This window comes from Mirounga leonina, unplaced genomic scaffold (genome assembly GCF_011800145.1).
Source record: "Mirounga leonina isolate KUSES-001 unplaced genomic scaffold, KU_Mleo_1.0 Mir_94, whole genome shotgun sequence".
In the NCBI taxonomy this organism is placed as follows: Eukaryota; Metazoa; Chordata; class Mammalia; order Carnivora; family Phocidae; genus Mirounga; species Mirounga leonina.
In genome coordinates this window covers 43,329,757-43,348,082 of record NW_023270855.1, presented here as the reverse complement: position 1 = coordinate 43,348,082, position 18,326 = coordinate 43,329,757, and the positions used below count along the sequence as shown (strand labels likewise).

General features: G+C 48.1%; 2 protein-coding genes across 3 annotated transcripts in view; both read right to left on the bottom strand.

Moving 5' to 3' along the window:
* The window catches only part of LOC118005222 (putative serine protease 46), a 29,171-nt gene extending 20,755 nt beyond the window's left edge, over positions 1-8,416 (bottom strand). Inside the window, exon 1 of one of the 2 annotated variants that reach the window (XM_034997039.1) lies at positions 8,363-8,416. In XM_034997039.1, coding sequence (XP_034852930.1) covers positions 8,363-8,378 — 16 coding nt within the window. In that variant the 5' untranslated portion in view covers positions 8,379-8,416. Of the gene's footprint in view, positions 1-375; positions 563-8,362 lie in introns of those variants that run through there. The other variant, XM_034997040.1, reaches the window with a different exon arrangement.
* On the bottom strand, positions 7,908-12,851 carry LOC118005223 (putative serine protease 45). The gene is made up of 4 exons (XM_034997041.1): positions 10,808-12,851; positions 10,020-10,285; positions 8,991-9,154; positions 7,908-8,652 (listed from the first exon to the last, which is right to left on the bottom strand). Exons 1-4 carry the CDS (start codon positions 11,194-11,196, stop codon positions 8,419-8,421), a joined length of 1,053 nt encoding a protein of 350 aa, XP_034852932.1. The 5' UTR covers positions 11,197-12,851; the 3' UTR covers positions 7,908-8,418.
* Positions 12,852-18,326: the final 5,475 nt, after the last annotated feature.

Below are 18,326 nucleotides of genomic sequence, written 5' to 3'. Positions count from 1 at the left end.
ATTTATTTGTGAGAGAGAGAGCCCAAGCAGGGGGAGCAGGGGCAGAGGGAGAAGGAGAAGCAGCCTCCCCGCTGAGCAGGGAGCCCGATGCAGGACTTGATGCCAGAACCCTGGGATCATGACCCAAGGCGAAGGCAGATGCTTAACCGACTGAGCCACCCAGGCACCCCTGTTTCCCAGTTTCTAACAAGGCTCTTCCCTCATGGTCATGGCCACCCTACAAACTAGAACGGCTGTGACACCGGCTGGGTCCCTAGGCTGGCACACCATGCTGGTGACAATGTGCCCCTCAGGATACAGAGAAATCTAGGCATGAGGACAGCACCCAGGCAAACAGCCCCCTCCTGCCTCTCTCCCATGTCCCTAAGGCCCTACCTTCAAAATACAGTGGGGTCCCAACTCTGGCAGAGGAAAATGGAGATGTGAGGCTCTGAAGATCTCCTGGCCCACACGCCATAGCTAGCAGGTGCCCAGCCTGCCCTGGTCCTCATAAAGGGACGTGGGGGTGGGGTGGGGCAGGGCGTCTCCCCTGTGTGAGAATTCTAGAACTCATGGTTTGTTTATTCACAGTAGCGGGGATTGGGCCATTGCCCCAGGGTCGGGGGTTCACCCAGCTGGGGCAGAAGCAGGATCCCGAGAAGGAGACAGTGTGGTCATGGCGAGGGCCCGCCAGGGTCACTGTGGGATGCTGCCACCAGGCCCCTCCCTGGAATGATTCTCCCTGTGCCTATCCCTGAGCCTGCGACAGCACCCAGTATCTGGCCCACGACAATGCCTCCTGGGCTCTGGCTTGGCTTTGATGGTGCCCCTGTGTGCCCAACCCTGAGTCCACTACAGCCCACCTGTAGACCCCGGTGCCCGGTCCAGTCTCCTTCATGAAACCCTTCTGAGGGCACCCTGAAGGTGTAGAAACTGATGAGGCACTGGAAAGGGATGATGGCTCATTCCTGCTGGGGGGTGCCTGAGCCAGAACTAGAGTTTTCCTTTCTCCCACAGGCTTGGCTCCTGGGTAGAGGGAGGCCAGGTGTTCTGGGCCTGGGAACGTGACTTTCTGAGAGGAAGCAGCTTGCAGGCCTGGGTCTTCATGAGCCAGCAGAAGAAATGCCTTCTTGGGACAGCTCCCCAGCACCTCACTGAGGTCCTCTCCCAAGGGACCCCATGCTCCTCACACTGTCCATTAGGACTGCTCACTCCTGCCCACCCCATCACCAGCGTTGCCGAGGACGCCGGGTAATGAGGTTGCTGACACACTACTGTGGGGGGCGGGGGGGCGGGGGGTGGATGAACCAGGCCACCACAGTGGGGAACTCCGGGATCACTTAGTAAAGCAGAGTATGTGCCTACCCCACAACCTGCACGTCCCCTCCTGCTGGCGGGCCCTAGACACGGTCATGCACAGATGCAGCAGGAAAGGTATGAGAGACGGTTCATGGCAATACTGCTGGTTAGAACCCCAACTGGAAGCTACCCAACAGCCCCCAAATGTGGAGGCTCAGAATACTCACCAGCAGTGAGTGGACTGCTGCATGCAGCAACGTGGCCAATCTCATAAACAAACATAAAGAAGTGGGACACAGAAAGGTACATACTGCATGAAATTCAAAAACAGGCAAAACAAACTATGTCTAGAGATCCATGGCAGAAAATCAAGGAAATGATTATTCCTACAATCAGATTTCCCCTAGGGGGAAGAGGGAGAAAGAAGGAGAGAGAAAAAGAAAAAAGAAAAGGAAGGGAGGGGAGGGGAGGGGAGGGGAGGAAGGGAAGGGAAGGAAGGGAAGGGAAGGAAGGGAAGGCAAGGGAAGGAAGGGAAGGGAAGGAAGGGAAGGGAAGGAAGGGGAGGGGAGGGGAGGGAAAGGAAGGGAAGGAAGGGGAGGGGAGGGAAGGGAAGGGAAGGAAGGGAAGGGAAGGGAAGGAAGGGAAGGGAAGGGAAGGAAGGGGAGGGAAGGGAAGGGAAGGGAAGGAAGGGGAGAGGAGGGGAGGGGAAGGAAGGGAAAGGAAGGGAAGGGAAGGGAAGGGAAGGGAAGAGAAGGAAGGGAAGGAAAGGAAGGGAAGGGAAGGAAGGGAAGGGAAGGGAAGGGAAGGGGAGGGAAGGGAAGGGAAGGGAAGGAAATCTAGGGAAGAAAAACCCTATCTACTCTCCTGCCTTCGTGGAAAATAATACTCTAGGGGGATCAATCAATGAAACAAAATAAGAAAATTCAATAAAAACCAAGCATATCCATCATCACCACCGATGTGAATACAAAAACCCTCTACTTTTTAAAAGTCAAAGATTCTTATATTGGGTAGAAGAAAAGGCCACTCACATGCTACTTATCAATGAGCCACCTAAAACAGAGTGACATGAAGCAGTCAAAAGTAAAAAGACAGGCAAAAATATAGTAAGTATATGCAAGCAAAAATAGAAGTGTCAGTGTTGCTCTCTAGAGATGTGATTCAGGACCAAAGCTTTGCACAGAAAAAGCTATTTCATGCTGGGAAAAGATAAAAATTAGAATGACTATGTAACATCATAAAGTTCTGTCCACCGATCACATAACATCCAACCTATAAAGCAAAGTCAATCAGTGATCTGCGAGAAACTGAAACACCTCACTTTAGGGGACAGCCTTCTCCGACTGTCTTTGGGGGATGAGATAGCTATAAAAACCAACTTCACACTAGATTACCAACAACACCACAATAACCACCCTAAAAGCTGAACAGATTGGGCCACGCTTTTGTATCATGATGCAATGACACAAGGATTTAATAACGAAAGAATGAGCAACTTATATGAAATTTTTAAAAATACACTTTAACTTATTTTGTAGAAATAACATTCTATAAACTTCAGAAAATATTAATAATTAGAGTAATGCATTAAAAACTTACTGGGTGTGTTCAAAGCAAATCCACAACCTTAAAGGTATTTATTATTGAATAACAAAGAATGAAAACGAATTAAATGCTCAAATCAGGAAACTGTAAAAGGTATACAATAAAGCCAAGGTGGGTGCCTGGGTGGCTCAGTCGTTAAGCGTCTGCCTTGGGCTCGGGTCATGATCTCAAGGTCCTGAGATCGAAGCCCGTGTCGGGTTCCCAGCTTAGCAGGGAGCCTGCTTCTCCCTCTCCCTCTGCCCCTCCCCCGTTCCTGTTCACTCTCTCTCTCTCTCTCTCAAATAAATAAATAAATTTTTAAAAAAATAAAGCCAAGGAAAATCTTTTGGAAACATGTACAAAATATAAAATTATACCCTAATCAATTAGAACAGCAGAATTACAAATGAACTCTATGATCTGGATCTTTGAAAAAACAAATAATATCAATTAGGACAAAGACAAATTTTATACTGCTAGGGTATAACCCACCAATATGGGTAGTAAGCATGTACTTTGCACTCCTACCAAAATAGACTTGAAACATAAAGCAAGAATTGCTAGAGACTGCAATAAGTCTTAATTCTCATGGTAAACCTCTCAGAAATCGATGGATTATATAGACATAAAATATTTGAAGTGTTGAAAGGATTTGAATAATACAGTCAACAAACCTGGTTCAATTAGTTATGGCTAGAACTTTGTTTCAAAACACACAATGCTTTCATTTCAAACACACATGAAACATTCACTGAAACCGACCAGATACTAAGCACAAATAAAACCTCAATAAATTGCAAAACATAAAAATAATTAAATCCACACTGTGATATAATTTCTAATGGGGGGGAAGAAGTCCCCATCCTCCCCAAACTATCCATCAGGAGATTAAATAACACCCTTCTATGGAACTCTTGGGTTAAATAAGAAATATACCACGAAATTAGAAAGAATACAGAAATGAATGATAATGAGGTCAGTACATATCAACTCCTGCGCTATATGGCCAAAGTAAGACCCAGAGGAAATTTTATAGAATTAAGTGAAAATATTAGAAACCAAAGAAGTCTGTAATAACTGATTCAGCATATGACTCAAGAAGTTAGAAAAAGGACAGTAAAATAAGTCCCCCCAAAAGTAGATTAGAATTACTAAAACTAAGAGAGGTTTAGTGAAGGGCGCCTGGGTGGCTCAGATGGTTAAGCGTCTGCCTTCGGCTCAGGTCATGATCCTGGGGTCCTGGGATTGGGTCCCGCATCGGGCTCCCTGCTCCTTGGGAGCCTGCTTCTCCCTCTGCCTCTCTCTCTCTGTCTCTCATGAATAAATAAACAAAAAATCTTTAAAAAAAAAAAAAAAAGAGGTTTAGTGAAATGAACAAAAAAGAAGATTTGATTACCAAAACCAAAAGTTAGTTTGTACCATTTAGGAGTCCCTAAATAAGAGAAACTTCCACTCAAATAGGCTTAAAACTTGTGTCCTCTCTTCAGTGGTAGCAGCTTCCTCCTGAGTTGGTCCCCTTGTTGAGAAATGGATGCCAACTGCACTGGGCAATGTACGGAAGTGTTGAATCACTATATTGTACCCTGAAACTAATCTCACACTGTATGTGAACTAACTGGAATTTAAATAAAAATTTCTAAAAAATGGTTGCCAACAGCCCATGTCCTTCTGCTTTCTCCCCCACATTCAGAGAAAGAGTGTGCATATCTCTTCTCTAACCATGCCTTATGCTGGCTGGGTAACCCAACTGGAGCCAGTTGGCTGGGGCACTGGACTATGCTAACTCCCAGGTCAGACTCCTGGGAGCTGGGAGTGTGACAGCTTCACCCTGAAGAACATGAGCAGCATGGCAGAGTGGGAGGGCTGCAGACCAGGACCTGGGGTAATATGAGGGAAGGATGGATACCATAAAGCTAACCAATAAGGTATACCAGATGGATTTTAAGATCTTTTTTTTTTTTTTTTTTTTTTTTGAGAGAGAGAGAGAGAGCAGCAGAGGGAGAGAGAATCTCAAGCAGACTCCCCACTGAGCATGGACCCAACACCGGGCTGGATCCCACGACCCTGAGATCATGACCTGAGCCGAAATCACAAGTCAGACACTTAACCGACTAGGCCACCCAGGCATCCCTACCAGATGGATTTTTTAAAACACCTATGAAATAGACAAAAATTTGGCAATTCTAATCTTTAATAATTAGGAAAGGGGAAAGAATACATATATAAATAATATTAGAAATGGGAAAGAGGCCATAGGTTCAAATTTTATCCATCAGTTTGAAATGTAAGAATCTAAGCTAAAGTAAAGTGATTTTCTATACTAAAATTAATGCAAAAAGAGGTGGGAAACCCAACTAGGCCAATAACTATACAAGATATTTTTTAAATACTCAAAGATTTGTCTGTCCCTTAAAAAAAGCCATCAGGCCCAGTGAGTTTTATGTGCACAATCTACCAAACCTCAGGAACAGATAATGCTGGCATTGTATAAATTGCTCTAGGGCATAGGAATATACTAGAAAGCTTCTCAACATGGTTTAAGAGGCTACCACCGCAATGACACCAAACTTGAACAAATGGTGGAGCAGAGAGGAAAAGTGGAGACCAATCCAACTTTAGGGCAGAAATTCTAAACAAAATGCCAGCAAATGGAATCCGCAGTGTATTACGGGATTTATCTAAGTAATGTACTGAGATCCAGTAATGAATTTCATTATGTGAACAAATTAAATAGGAAAAACCATATAATCATCTTAATAGTTCATTACTGTGTCACCAAGGCCCAAAACAGTGCCTGGCACAGGGAAGGTTCCTAGTAAATCTCTGTGAAGCACATGAAGGCTGAGGTCAAGGTCAGCACGTGGACCCCACCATTACCGCCACTATTTTACACTGTGTTAGGGGTCACAGGCAATGAGATAACAAAAGAAATAAATGGTAGGATTTTCAAAAAGGATACGACGTAGCTCTCACCATTTTAGGGAATTTGATTAGGCCAAAAATAAGCCAAAAGAATCCACTGAGAAACTGCTGAATTAAGTAAGTCAGTTTTGCAAGATGACCAGGAATCAAGATCACTATGTTTTTTTTAAATCAGCAGCTTTAAAATACCTAACATATAAAATTAGAAAAAAAATATAATGGGAGGCGATATCATCCACAATGAATATAACCAAAATTTGCAAAATTCTTAGAAATAAACTCAATATTTTTCCAGACATCCATGAATAGAAGAGCCGAATGAATAGAGACATATACCATACCCCTGGTTAGGAATTCAACATTGTAAAATTAGTCTGCATATCTAATTTCAATTCAAATACCAATAGTATCTTTAACGAAAACTGACAAACTGATTGTAAAGTTTACATGGAAGATAAACTCTGTAGATTAGGCTTTTTTTTTTTGAAAGAGACCTTTTGCTACCATTTAACAAAACATAACCGAAAGCTGTTTGAAACAGTACAGCACTAACCCAGGGACAAACAGATCAGTGGGAAAACAACAGAGGTTTCAAAAACATACACATGGATATATTAAGATTTCCTTATTATAAATGCAGATATTCAAATCAGCAGGAAAAAGACAGGCACTACAAGAAATAGTATCAATGGGATTGGCCCTCCAGGTGGAAATAGAGTTGGATCCCCACCTCACACCACACACAAAAAGAAATTTCAAATGGATTACAGAGTTATGCATAAAAAATAAATGTATCGAAATAAAAAGAAACATGGGAAGATAGCTTTTATAATCTGGAGATGGAAAGACTACCTTCAGCTAGGCGCAAAACCCATAAAGTAAGTAAAGACTGATTTGATTCCATAATAATTTTATTTAAAAAAAAGATTTATTTATTTGAGAGAGAGAGAGCACAAGCAGGGGGAGGGAGAGACAAAGGGAGAAGCAGATTTCCCACCGGGCAAGGAGCCGATGCGGGGCTCGATCCCAGGATCTCCGGATCATGACCTGAGCCAAAGGCAGACACTTAACCTACTGAGCCACCCTGACACCCCTTGACTCCATGATAAATTTAAATTTTAAAGGTCTTTATGGTAAACTTCCATCATTCCCTCCATTCCACATATTTCTAAAAGATAAAGAAATGTTTGTAAAATAATTGACAAAGGCTTAGTATTCAGAAAAGATAAAAACTTTCCCAAGAAAAAGAAAAGCAACCCAATCTTAAAAATAGGCAAAGCATATGAATAGAGGATTTACTAGAGAAAAGGCATATCTTTTTGTCAACAAACACGTGAAAAGATACTTTTCCAGTCAGGAAAATACAAATTAAAACAGCAATGATATAATAACATTCTATCATTGGATTGGGCACATTTTTAAAGATTGATAATATCCATCTTTAGCAACAGGGGAAATGTTCACTCTCCCATGCTGTACGTATGAATGTAAACTGGCTCAGCTTTGGGGAGGAATACTCTTTGATCATACTCATACAAAATGATTAAATTTGTGTGTCCTTCAATGACTGTCCTTCCCTCAGCCCACTCCCAGGAAGAGAGGTGCAGAAATGTTTCAGAGCGCCCTCCCCCCGCCCCACCACATGCACGCAGCCGTGCCACCAGGCTGACGAGTCCGAAACAGCCTAAAACCTGGTCCAGGTTACAGAGCCTATGTCCCAGCCACACAGAACACGTGCAGTAACGTCACAGGATGACTAGCTCTAGGTATTGACGGAGAAAGTTTGTCAACGTGTGTAATTTTTTTAAAATGTGGATTATTAACAAGACATGTAAAATCCCACTTATTTTTAAAAACCATAAAGACATTTTATTTAAGGATACCTACAGATTACTCCTGGGGAAGGGAGCAGCACTGGTGGTGGGAGGTGGTTGGGGGGGGGCGGAATCTTTATATGTATTTCTGAATATGTTCAGTAAATCACAAGAATGTATTCAGATATTGCCTATAATTTTTTTTAAAAAATTTTTAAAGATAAAAACATAGATGATGAACACGTAATACTTCTGTAAGCAGGTTTTAGTGCCATTAAAAAAGAAAGAAAGCTGAATTTGGACTTTAGGCGAGTCCTTCCTACAGTCAGCCTATGAGGCATGTTTCAGCTGCTCCCTTGCAGCGGGCCCACTTTACAGATGAGGAAACTGAGGTCTCAGGCCCAGGCCCTTTTCCTATGCCCCTGCACTAGCGATATCGTAAAAACCGTCAGCCTCCCCTCTGGGGAGCCTGCTGGCAGAATTCATTCCAGGAGGCCCTGTCCTCCCACCCACCCTCAACCCCCCAGGGTCACCCACAAAAGAGAACAGAGCCAGCTCACATTTGTACAAATTTAATCCCTGCTATCCTGGTCCCCAACTCCAGAGCCCCTCTAGGCCACCCTTCCCTTCTCCTGGTCACCCAAGGCCTAGTCATCCACCACATCCCTCCCCACTGGGATGCCAATGCAGAGCCCTATCTCCCAGGGGCCACTCTTTCCCCACCTTGACTCTTGTTGAATACAGGCACATGACCTTGGTCTAACCTTGATCTGGACCCATACAGCAGAGGCAAAGCAGGAAGAAGAAGAGAGAGGGGAGATCAGGGATCCAGCTGGGGCTGCAGCAGCCAGAACAGGAGTAGGAACCAGGCGGAGGTCTGGGGGCCTGAGAGAGCCCCGCTGCTTATTTGCTTCTTGATCCACTTGCTGTATTTGGTGACACGAGTGTACACGCCTGGGTTCTCTGCTTTGGCACAGGCCTTTTCCCAGGACAACACCCCAGCCAGAATCCATGTGCCCTCGACTTCACAAGCCAATGGGCCCCCAGAATCCCCCTAGGTAAAAAGAGAAGAATAATGGAAGCTCTGGGCTCCCCTGGGACCCAGGACCCCAGAGGACCCAGGATGCCCACTCTCTGACTTCTCTTGGAAGATTCTTTCACTCCCTGAGGATCTCACTACCTCCTTCAGCTCCTCCTTCAGCTCCTCAGTTGTAGACCCATCCCAGAATATCAGGCAAAATCAAAGTCCCAGGGGAAGGAAGATGGGAGCAGAGCACTACCCGGCGATGGTGACAAAGAGGGAAGCCAAGCAAACGCCTCCCCGGGAATTCCCCCCTACACCCTGGGAGTCGCTCCCAGCCGAAGAGCTGCCAGGACCTCCCAGAGACTCACAGAGCACAAGTTTTCTCCATAATTGGTGGCACAGATCATGTCCCCCAGGACAAGGGGGACGAGGTGGGGGATGGGGGACTTCTTGCGGTAAATCTGGTCACACTTCTTGTTGTCCATGATAAACACCTCAGCCTCCTGCAGCTCCGCGGTCAGCGTGGAGTTCGCTGTGGGGGAGCCCAGCGGGGTGAGAAAGGACTCCTCACTCCACTCAGCTCTGGCCTCTTCCCAGGGCCCCGTCGCCTCCGTTTCTGAGACTCAGCCAAGCCACGCCCCTTCTCACCCCCATGCCCTCCTTCACCGGTCTGTTCCCCTGCGGTGGGGACCATGTCTGGCAAGCCCCTCACCCTCTCAGGCTCTCTTTCCGGATCCCTTTCTCTGGGAAGCTTTGGCTTCCGAACCAAGCAGACCACAATCCAAGTTTCAATGCAACCACTCACAAACTGAGACCCCAACCACGTCCTGCTTCTCTCTGGCCTCTGGTTGTGCCCTCTGTCACCTGGTTACACTCACTCCCCTCCTCTGGCATCTCAGATAGACCCCCTGCCCAGAGCTCATCCCAGATCCCTCCCAGCTTGATCTCAAGATCACCTGACAAAGTCTTTGCCTCTTTCCTCATCAGCCTGGGCCCCCACCCACACTCAGTGACGAGTGCCCTGCAGGTAAGACATGTGTTACCGACGCGAAGGGTTTGGTGTGCGGCAGACTCTCAGGGCTTGTCAGGTGAATGAATGAGTGGGCGAGTAAATGTAGGGTTCCCTGACTCTGAGCTGCCGTAAGACGCAAAAGATCACGCCCAGCCCAGGTGCTGCTAGACCTGGGTGAGGTGCCCACAGCAAGCACAGTGGTGTAAACCATGAGAATGGTTTCCACATGAGGTGAGTCCTAACACATCCAAAGAACCAGGGCCCGGAGGTAACAGCCACAAGCTTCCTGAGAGGCATCATGAAGGGCTCCGGCAGGCAAGGCCCCAGAAGGAAGGCGGTGCCCCCTCTGTGGTTCTGCACCCCACCCTCGACCCATTGTGCTCACCTGAGAAGCGCTGTTTAACCTGGCCCCAGCCAGTCACCCAGCACTGCGTCCCAACCTTGAGGTTGTAGCTGGGCTCCGGGAGGCAGATGGGCTGCACGTACTTGCTGAAGGTGGCAGGGCTGTGAAGCTGGAGAAGGGCAACATCCCCCATGATGAATGTCCGGCCCCAGAACTTGGGGTGCATGACGATGTCCTTCACAGGGATCAAGGCAGCCTGCAAAGGCTTCAGCTTGGAGGTGCCAAGAATCACTGAGTATTCTTTGGTGCTACAAGGAGACATACAGCCCCGGCTAGTAGATGTCAGGTTCGCAAACAACACGATGCTCCTACCTCCACCGAAGACCCTCTCCCTTGGCAGAAGCCCTGCCTGATTTGCTCTGCTCACTCCATCTTGCTAATCCAGCCCGGAGGCTCTCAGGGTCAGAGATACGACTGACTGCCTCCCCATTCACTGTCCAAGTTGATTCAAGGTGGCCTCATCTGTGTGCAGAGTATGCAAGCACGCAGGTGTGGGTATACGTGTATGTTCTCATGTGCGTGAGGGGTGGGGGGTGTCTGAGGGGTAGGGGGTGTCTGCTGGGTTTTCCTGCTGCCCTGCTCAGGATACAGTCTTTGTTGCTTGGGGCTCCTGTGAGACCCTGAGCAGGGCTCTTCCCCATTCTGGATATCCCTTCCTACTCCCCCTCACCTCCCGACTCCCACACTGTTTCACAGAGGAAATGAGGGGGATGCGCTAGGCCCATGGCAGCCCCGGGTCTCCAGGCCGGGGACACAGGGGCCACACTCACCCTTGGATGCAGTGGGCAGCAGTCACCACCCAGTTGAGATCAATGAGGGCCCCTCCACATACGTGCTCATTCTCCAGCCGGAGGCTCACCTCCCAGGGCCAATGGCGGGTCACATCCAAGTCCTCTGACCACCAGGGTCTGCCACAAACTTCAGGAACAATGTGCCAGGGAGACACAGTGACCACATATTGGAGGATGAGAACAACTGAGACCAAGATGCCCCCCACCCCAGGACCATGTGCCCAAAGCTGTAAACCAGGGGCTTGTCCCCATTTCAAAGATGGGGAGACAGGGTGAGAGAAGGACAGAGGCCTGCCCAGAGGCACTGTGCTAGACAAAAAATGACAGTAACAGAGATACAAGGCTTCAAGACAGAGACATAAAGACATCACAGGGGAGAGAGAGAGATACTGAGACAACAGGGAGCAATTAGCAGGGAGCCCCAAAATAAGGGAGAAGCATAGAAGGAGCCCCGGGACAAGCCATGCATTCTCTTGTGTCTGGCCTAAGTCCCAAGGCCATGTTCCTGAAGGGCCATAATGCTTGCTGCATCTCTTAGATGCAGAGGGCTCTGTCCCCACATTACTCGTAGCTGAGAAAATTTCCAGACTTCTGTGTCAGAAATCTTTACACAGGCCATTCAAGAAAGAGCCTCAGCACAGAGCCCACAGAGGCCCCCCATTCACAGCTTATAGTCTTTGTCTGCACGAAGTTCCAACACAATCAAGTGGTACGGCTGTATGAGTGAACACAGATGCAAAAATTTCTAAATAAAATATTACTCAACATTATATTTTGAAAAAAATAATGCACCACGATCATGTAGAGATTGTCCCAGGAGTCCAAGAGTGGTCCCACCATGGAAAAGCCCTCAGTGTATTTGCCACATAAATGGTTCTTTTTCTCTAAAGAGGAAGATCATATGCTCTTCTCAAAAGACATAGAAAAAAACATTTGAAAAATTCAACACTTATTTATGACCAAAAAAAAAAACCAGAAACAAAAACACCTCTTACTTAGTTTGGAACAGAAAGGAAATCCTTAACTTTATAAAAGTTAGAGACCACAAACCTACAGCAAATACCATATAACATTAAGGAACAGGCAAAAAGATTCTATACAGTCAGAAGCCAGGAATAATGGTACTTTGTGGGAGGAGGGCAGGGGAAGTAAACGAGAGAGCATAAGGGAGATTTTGGGGGCTGGTATAGGTCTACTTTCTGACCAAGACAGTAAGTAACACAGATGGGTTCACTGTGTGATAATTTCCTAGGCTGGACACTTAAAATTTGTGTACTTTTGTGTGTGTATATAATACTTCAACAACGTACTTTTTAAATCAATTACACTTTTCTACTCCAGCACAATCAACTAGGAAATATATTCAAAATATATCTTATCTTCAATAACAAAAAATCATAAGTACCAAGAAATTAACTTATCCAACACTATGCCAGATTTCTGTGGTGATATATTTAAAACTCTAATAAAGAAAAAAATAAATAAAACCCTAATAAAGGACACTGAAAATGATTAGCATAAATGGAGAGACATTCCTTGCTTTTAAATAAACAACTAAACATTTCATGATGTACTTTTTCCCAAAACTAATCGATAAAGTCACTTTCCAAGTTAGAATTTTAGGAAACTTTATAAACTTACTCCAAAATTGAAGTAGAAAAACAAAAGTCCATGAATAGCTCAGTCTCTGAAAAAGTAGAACTTAAGGGGACACTTGTCCTAGCAGGTATCAAGACACACATAAAAGTCATAACAGCAAAAACAGTGTCATATTGACAAGGACAGACAAATGAAGCAATGGAAAAGAATAGAGAGCTTGAGATTGTTTTGGGGACACAGGAACTTAAGGTAAATAAAGGAGCCACCACCATCAGTGGGTGAAGGATGGATGTTGAGTAGATAGTGTTGGGAAAACTGACTCACTATAAAAGATTTAAGAAAAACAAAACTGGATTCCTCCCTAGGAGCACTTGGAGATCTAAATAGGAAAGTGAAACTCTAAAGTTAACAGTAGGCCATATGACATGGGGTGAGAAAGGGCTCCCTAGAAAAAATCTCAAAACAAACCATAAAAGCATCAAATTGATTAATTTTATTACATCAAAATCAAGGATTTTTTTTTTTTTACCCTGGGAATAAAGTTAACTGGCAGATGACAGATTGGAAGGCAATATTTACAATATCGAAAATCAATACAAGACGTTTATTAGGAATATACAAGGAGCTCTAGGAAATCAACAAGAAAAAAAAGAACAGATAATATGCAAAGGAGGAGAGGCAATTTATTAGAAGAAGAAACTCAAGAGGCCAAAAGCATATTGAGACATGCTGAAACCCATTCACAATGAGAAAAATGTCAATTAAATCAAGAAGCCATTTTTTTTATCTATTAGATAAAAAATTGGCAAAAAGATATAAAAGCTGCATGGTAACACGGCTGGTATGTCTGTAACAATATTACACCTTTACGAATGGCTGGTAGGAATGCAGGGAGCTGGCCACATTAGATTATGGACAGTAGATAAAAGCACTGTATCAATGTACATTTTTGAAGTTGAGAAGTGGTTGATAAGTGATAAGTGAAGTTGATCAGTTGACACTGTGGTTATCTAAGGGAATAGTCTTAGAAAAAAGCATGCCTAGGTATTTAGAGATCAGGAGTCAGATTATATTACCCTCAACTGATTCTGAAAAAATTACATATGTGTTCCTTGACTTAGCTGTATTTTTGCAGTGTTTTGCAAGCTTAAAATTATTTCCAAATAAAAAAAAATTTTAATGAACTGGTGAAAAGAGGAGGAGACAGAAAGGGATCTAGAGTATACACCATTTATGTAAGTTAAAAATACATGCCCACAAAACCACAATATGTATTTTGACAAGAACATGCACAAGCAGAGACACACATTGAACATACAAGAAAGGTTGAGAGGAGGGTGAGGAGGGGGAAGAGCAGCAGGGCATGGACATCAGCAGGAATAACTAATTTAATCAACTAAACAATTCATAACCAGAGAGGACCTATGACATTGGAAGCCCATGAACCAGTGAGCAACCTAATCCACCATACCTGACGCCTAAGGAAAAAGACCCTTTAGCAAGCAGGCCCTTCAGACTAAATTCCTGCTTCCTACGGACCCGGAAACAGTATCTCTGTGACCCTCTTTAGAACACATCCTCCCAGCAGCTGAGGTTTTTCTGAAGCAGTGGCTCACCCTACTCACCTGGTATGGAAGTGTTTTCTTTATAACCTGGAGGAGAAAAGGGGAACAGAGATGAAGCAAGAGATCACGAATTAGTTCATTCGTTAGTTCACCAAATATTCCCTAAGCTCCCACTCCACTCCCAGCCAAGACCGGTGGGGGGACAGAGCGTATCAAACAGATAACACGCTGTCCAGCAGCCGAGACGGAGGTAAACAAAACCACCTGTGTGGGGCGCCTGGGTGGCTCAGTCGTTAAGCGTCTGCCTTCGGCTCAGGTCATGATCCCAGGGTCCTGGGATCGAGCCCCACATCGGGCTCCCTGCTCAGCCAGGAGCCTGCTTCTCCCTCTTCCACTCCCCCTGCTTATGTTTCCTCTCTAGCTGTCTCTCTGTGTCAAATAAATAAATCTTTAAAAAAAAAAAAAAAAAAGAGTGTGTGAGATCAATGCAAGCACAAGGCCACAGGTTTCAGGACAGCCCAGACGAAGTGGGGGACAGGAGGCTCCTGAGAAGCGGGGTTATTGTGCCAGATCTTAAGGACGGAAAGAAGGAAAAAAACAGAAAAGTGACAATGACATTCCTTGCAAAAGAAACACCATGGTGTATGCCAGAGCCTCTAGAGAATAAAGGACAAGGCCAAGGATGGCAAGAAATGATGCCGTGGAGGAAGAAGAGTCAGGGGTCAATCACGAGGGGCCTCATAAGCCAGGCCGAGAAGCCAAGAGACTCTCTGGGAGGAGGGAGGGTGGTGGAAGGGTGACATAATCAGGCTTGGGGGGTGAAGAGTAAGTAGGATGGGGACAAGACTGCAGGCAGTCCGATCCCACCAGAGCCTCTGCAGGACCCAGCAAGAAAGGAGGTGGTCTAAATGAGGAGGCGGCAGTGAGAATAGACCTGGTGAGCTGGATGTGGGATGCAGGCAGATGGCTCCATCTAGGATGACCCCTAGTTTCTGCTTTTAGAGAGGAGTGCCTACTATCCACCGCCTTAGAGAACAGAGTAAGAGAACCCAGTTTATAGGAAGATGAGAGGCTCCGCTGTGGACCTCAGGGAGCTGAGACGTTTCTAGGTCATGCAGCAGGCGGCTGCACCTGCAGATCCGTTGCTCTGAGAGGCGGCCTCACAGGAATTGCATGCAGCTCAGTGCCCGGGGCAAGTGAAAAGGGAACCCAGACAGCACGGCAGGGAACACGGATGAACAGAGCATGGCTGGCCTGGGAAGCACGGGGGGAGCAGGAGAGTTATCCTGAGGCAGAGGAGAATTGGGAGGCACAGCAGAGAAGCCAAGGGCCTCGAAAAAATGAAAACGGAGGAAGTGGTAGAAAGGTCGGGGACGCGGCAGGAATGGGCCAAGGATTCGGGGGGGAAGTGAGGAAGCCCTGGACGGAAGCATGAAGTGGAAACTGCTACTTCGAGAAATCTGGCAGTGAGGGGGAAGGGACGGGGAGAAGAAACTACGGCAAAGAGGGAGAGGATGAAGATGTGCAAGCGGAGGGCCTGCAGCGCAGAGCAGGGTGAGCGCGCTGACCCCGAACAGAGGTAAGTCTCTGCTGAAGAAACGGGGGAGGACGGTGTCGAGCCGTGGGGCTCGGAGGGGCCCCTGGGGCTGGAGGCCGTCAAGGGAGACAGCACCGGGGGCCTGCGTCTTCGGGGTGAATGAAGCAGCGGCCGATCCGGGCGCCAGGGGAACAGAGGCCGGGGATGAAGAGGGCCGGTGGGAGCCGGGTTTCAGCGCAGCGAGACCACGGGAGGCCGGCCCGCAGCGCACGCGCAGCGACCTGCGGCGGCGGGAGAAGGGGGAGCGGGAGGCCTGCCCAGGCCGGGGAGCGGGGCTCGGGTCTCAGCCACGACGCCCACGGGCGTGGACGGGGAGGAGGTGGCTGCGCGTCGGGAGAAGATGCGGGGGTCCTCGGCACTGCCGGTCCCCAGGAGGTGGCAGGGCGCGTGGTGCCTGCGGGACGAGGCCAGGGCGGGGCGGGCAGGAGCCTGGCGACATCCTGGCGGGTGGCAGTGGAGGACAGGGGACCATGGTGGGGGGCACAGAGTCCCAGGGGGCCAAAGAGCTAGCCACGCGCTGGAGTCCGCGCTCAAGTGCGGGGGCGGGGGGATGGGAGGCAGAGGGGAGCGCAACGGGGTGGGGTGGGTACGGGGAAGGTGGTGGACGGGGCGGACGGAGGGACACACGGTGGCGGAGGAGGCGCCGCCCTACCCGAGGTCAGCGGCGGTGCCAGCAGCAGCATCAGGACGCAGCGGCTCAGGGCCCAGGGCCCCGAGGCTCCAGGCCCAGCGCTGCGGCTGAACGGCAAGGCGGCCATGAGGCCCGGGAGGTGCCACCTAACGGGGCAGACCCAGTGCCGCGAGCCCCGGCAGGTGATGGCGACCCTGCCACGAGCAAGGGCGTCTCCAGCACGTGATGGAGTTCCGGGCGCGTGACGGCCGCGCCAGCCCGGGACAACGCCCCGGACATTCCCCCGGCACCCATGGGCACCCATGGGCGCCTCTCCTGCATCCGCCACCCACACCTTGTGCCTGTTCCTTGAAGATGGCCTCGGAGCCCGGGGTCTGCGAGTGCCTCCAGGGTGGCCAACTCCATGAAAGCACCCCCAATTGCTTTAAGATGGCGCCGGTGCCCCCAGTCTCTGGACCTCTGAGGGTACCTTTGTCACCCAGCCTGACACACCCTTGGTCCCCTGGGCTTGGTGCGTTGGAAAGGTTTACAAGTTATGTTGATCTGAGAATCTGAAAAGATGTAGGAAGCACAGAAAAGGAAGAGTAAGGCAAGGGAATCCCGGAAGAGGTCTTTAGGAAACTAACATTTGCGCTGGATCTAAGACTGGAATAAGCAGTCTTGGGGGAGTCCTGAGAGGGGAAAGGCATTCCTCTTCTTCCACGGACCACCGATCGGATGGTTGCACCCGAAAGAAATGGTGGCGGATGCCAGGCCCTGGGCGGTCGCAGAGCGATTTTGCAGGATAGGGTCTTTGCATCTGCTGGATGTAGCAGAGTCAGGAGCGGATCACCAAGATTCCTGCTTCTCTTGTCTAGTGGCGGGGAGGGGGCGTCCAGCTCTAAGGGGGTCCACATAACGAGTTCCCACCACTGACAGGTGAGTGGAAGTGCTGTGTGCCATTTCCATGTCACGGTGTCAAGAGGAGGACGCCTTCTCTACTCGTGTTCATGCCGAGCAGTGGTGCCCAGAACAGCAGCACCATCACTTAGAGCTTGTAAGAGATGCAGTTCTCAGGCCCGCCCAAGACCTACAGGACTGAAAACTTGGGGAGTGGGACCAGTGATGTCTAGTTTACCAAGCCAGAGAGAGAGACGCTGGGACACTGAGCCAGAGAAAGAGGGTAAAGAGCCAGTGCCTAATACAATAAATCTCACTTGCCTTCCTCCCAGTAGGAGCACAGATGTTTGTTAACAAAGTGGAGGGGACAGGATGCCCGGGTGGCTCAGTCGTTAAGCGTCTGCCTTCAGCTCAGGTCGTGATCCCAGGGTCCTGGGATGGAGCCCCGCATTGGCCTCCCTGCTCAGTGGAGAGTCTGCTTCTCCCTCTCCTTCTGCCCCTCCCCTGGCTTGTTCTCTCTCTCTCTCCCTCAAATAAAAAAAATCTTTAAAAAAAATTAAAAAACAGGGGCGCCTGGGTGGCTCAGTCATTAAGCGTCTGCCTTCGGCTCAGGTCATGATCCCGGGGTCCTGGGATCGAGCCCCACATCGGGCTCCCTGCTCAGCGGGAAGCCTGCTTCTCCCTCTCCCACTCCCCCTGCTTGTGTTCCCTGTCTTGCTGTGTCTCTCTCTGTCAAATAAATAAATAAAATCTTTAAAAAAAAAAATTAAAAAACAAAGTGGAAGAGGGGACAGCAGTAGCAAATGGAAGAAGCAGAAGAGAAGGAATATTTCTCATGCCCTAACTTCATTCTTGCTCCCAGTTCTGGTCTCTTGTGATCCTCTCTTCGGAACTGCAGAGGCTGTGAAATTAAGCTCCAAAGCTCCAGGCAGACATGCGGAGTACAAGGAGCAGGACCCAGCTAGCTAAAACCATGCAGAGGACTCCCATCCAAGCAGGTGGGGACTCACCAACGCCCTTGAGGGCTTAATAAAAACCATGAATACATCCTTTGCTACATGGGAAACTAGTTCTCTACAGAATATGTCATAAGCAACCCCATAACTTTCAGGAGACCAGAACTTAGAACAAACAGGAACATACTCCAAACATTTATTCAGTTGACACCTGAGATCTCTGCACTCCTTAATGCCTCTGCACACCTCGGGTGAGCCTGGATGGGGCCAC

Bases quoted from the DNA above. Each gene is read 5' to 3' on its own strand.
- LOC118005223 (XM_034997041.1), bottom strand. From the start codon at position 11,196: ATGTCTTTATGTCTCTGTCTTGAAGCCTTGTATCTCTGTTACTGTCAT. The intron at 9,155-10,019 runs GTGAGCACAATG...GCTCCCCCACAG, and splicing joins GGTTAAACAGCGCTTCTCAG to CGAACTCCACGCTGACCGCG. The intron at 8,653-8,990 runs GTGAGTCTCTGG...CTTTTTACCTAG, and splicing joins ATGGAGAAAACTTGTGCTCT to GGGGATTCTGGGGGCCCATT.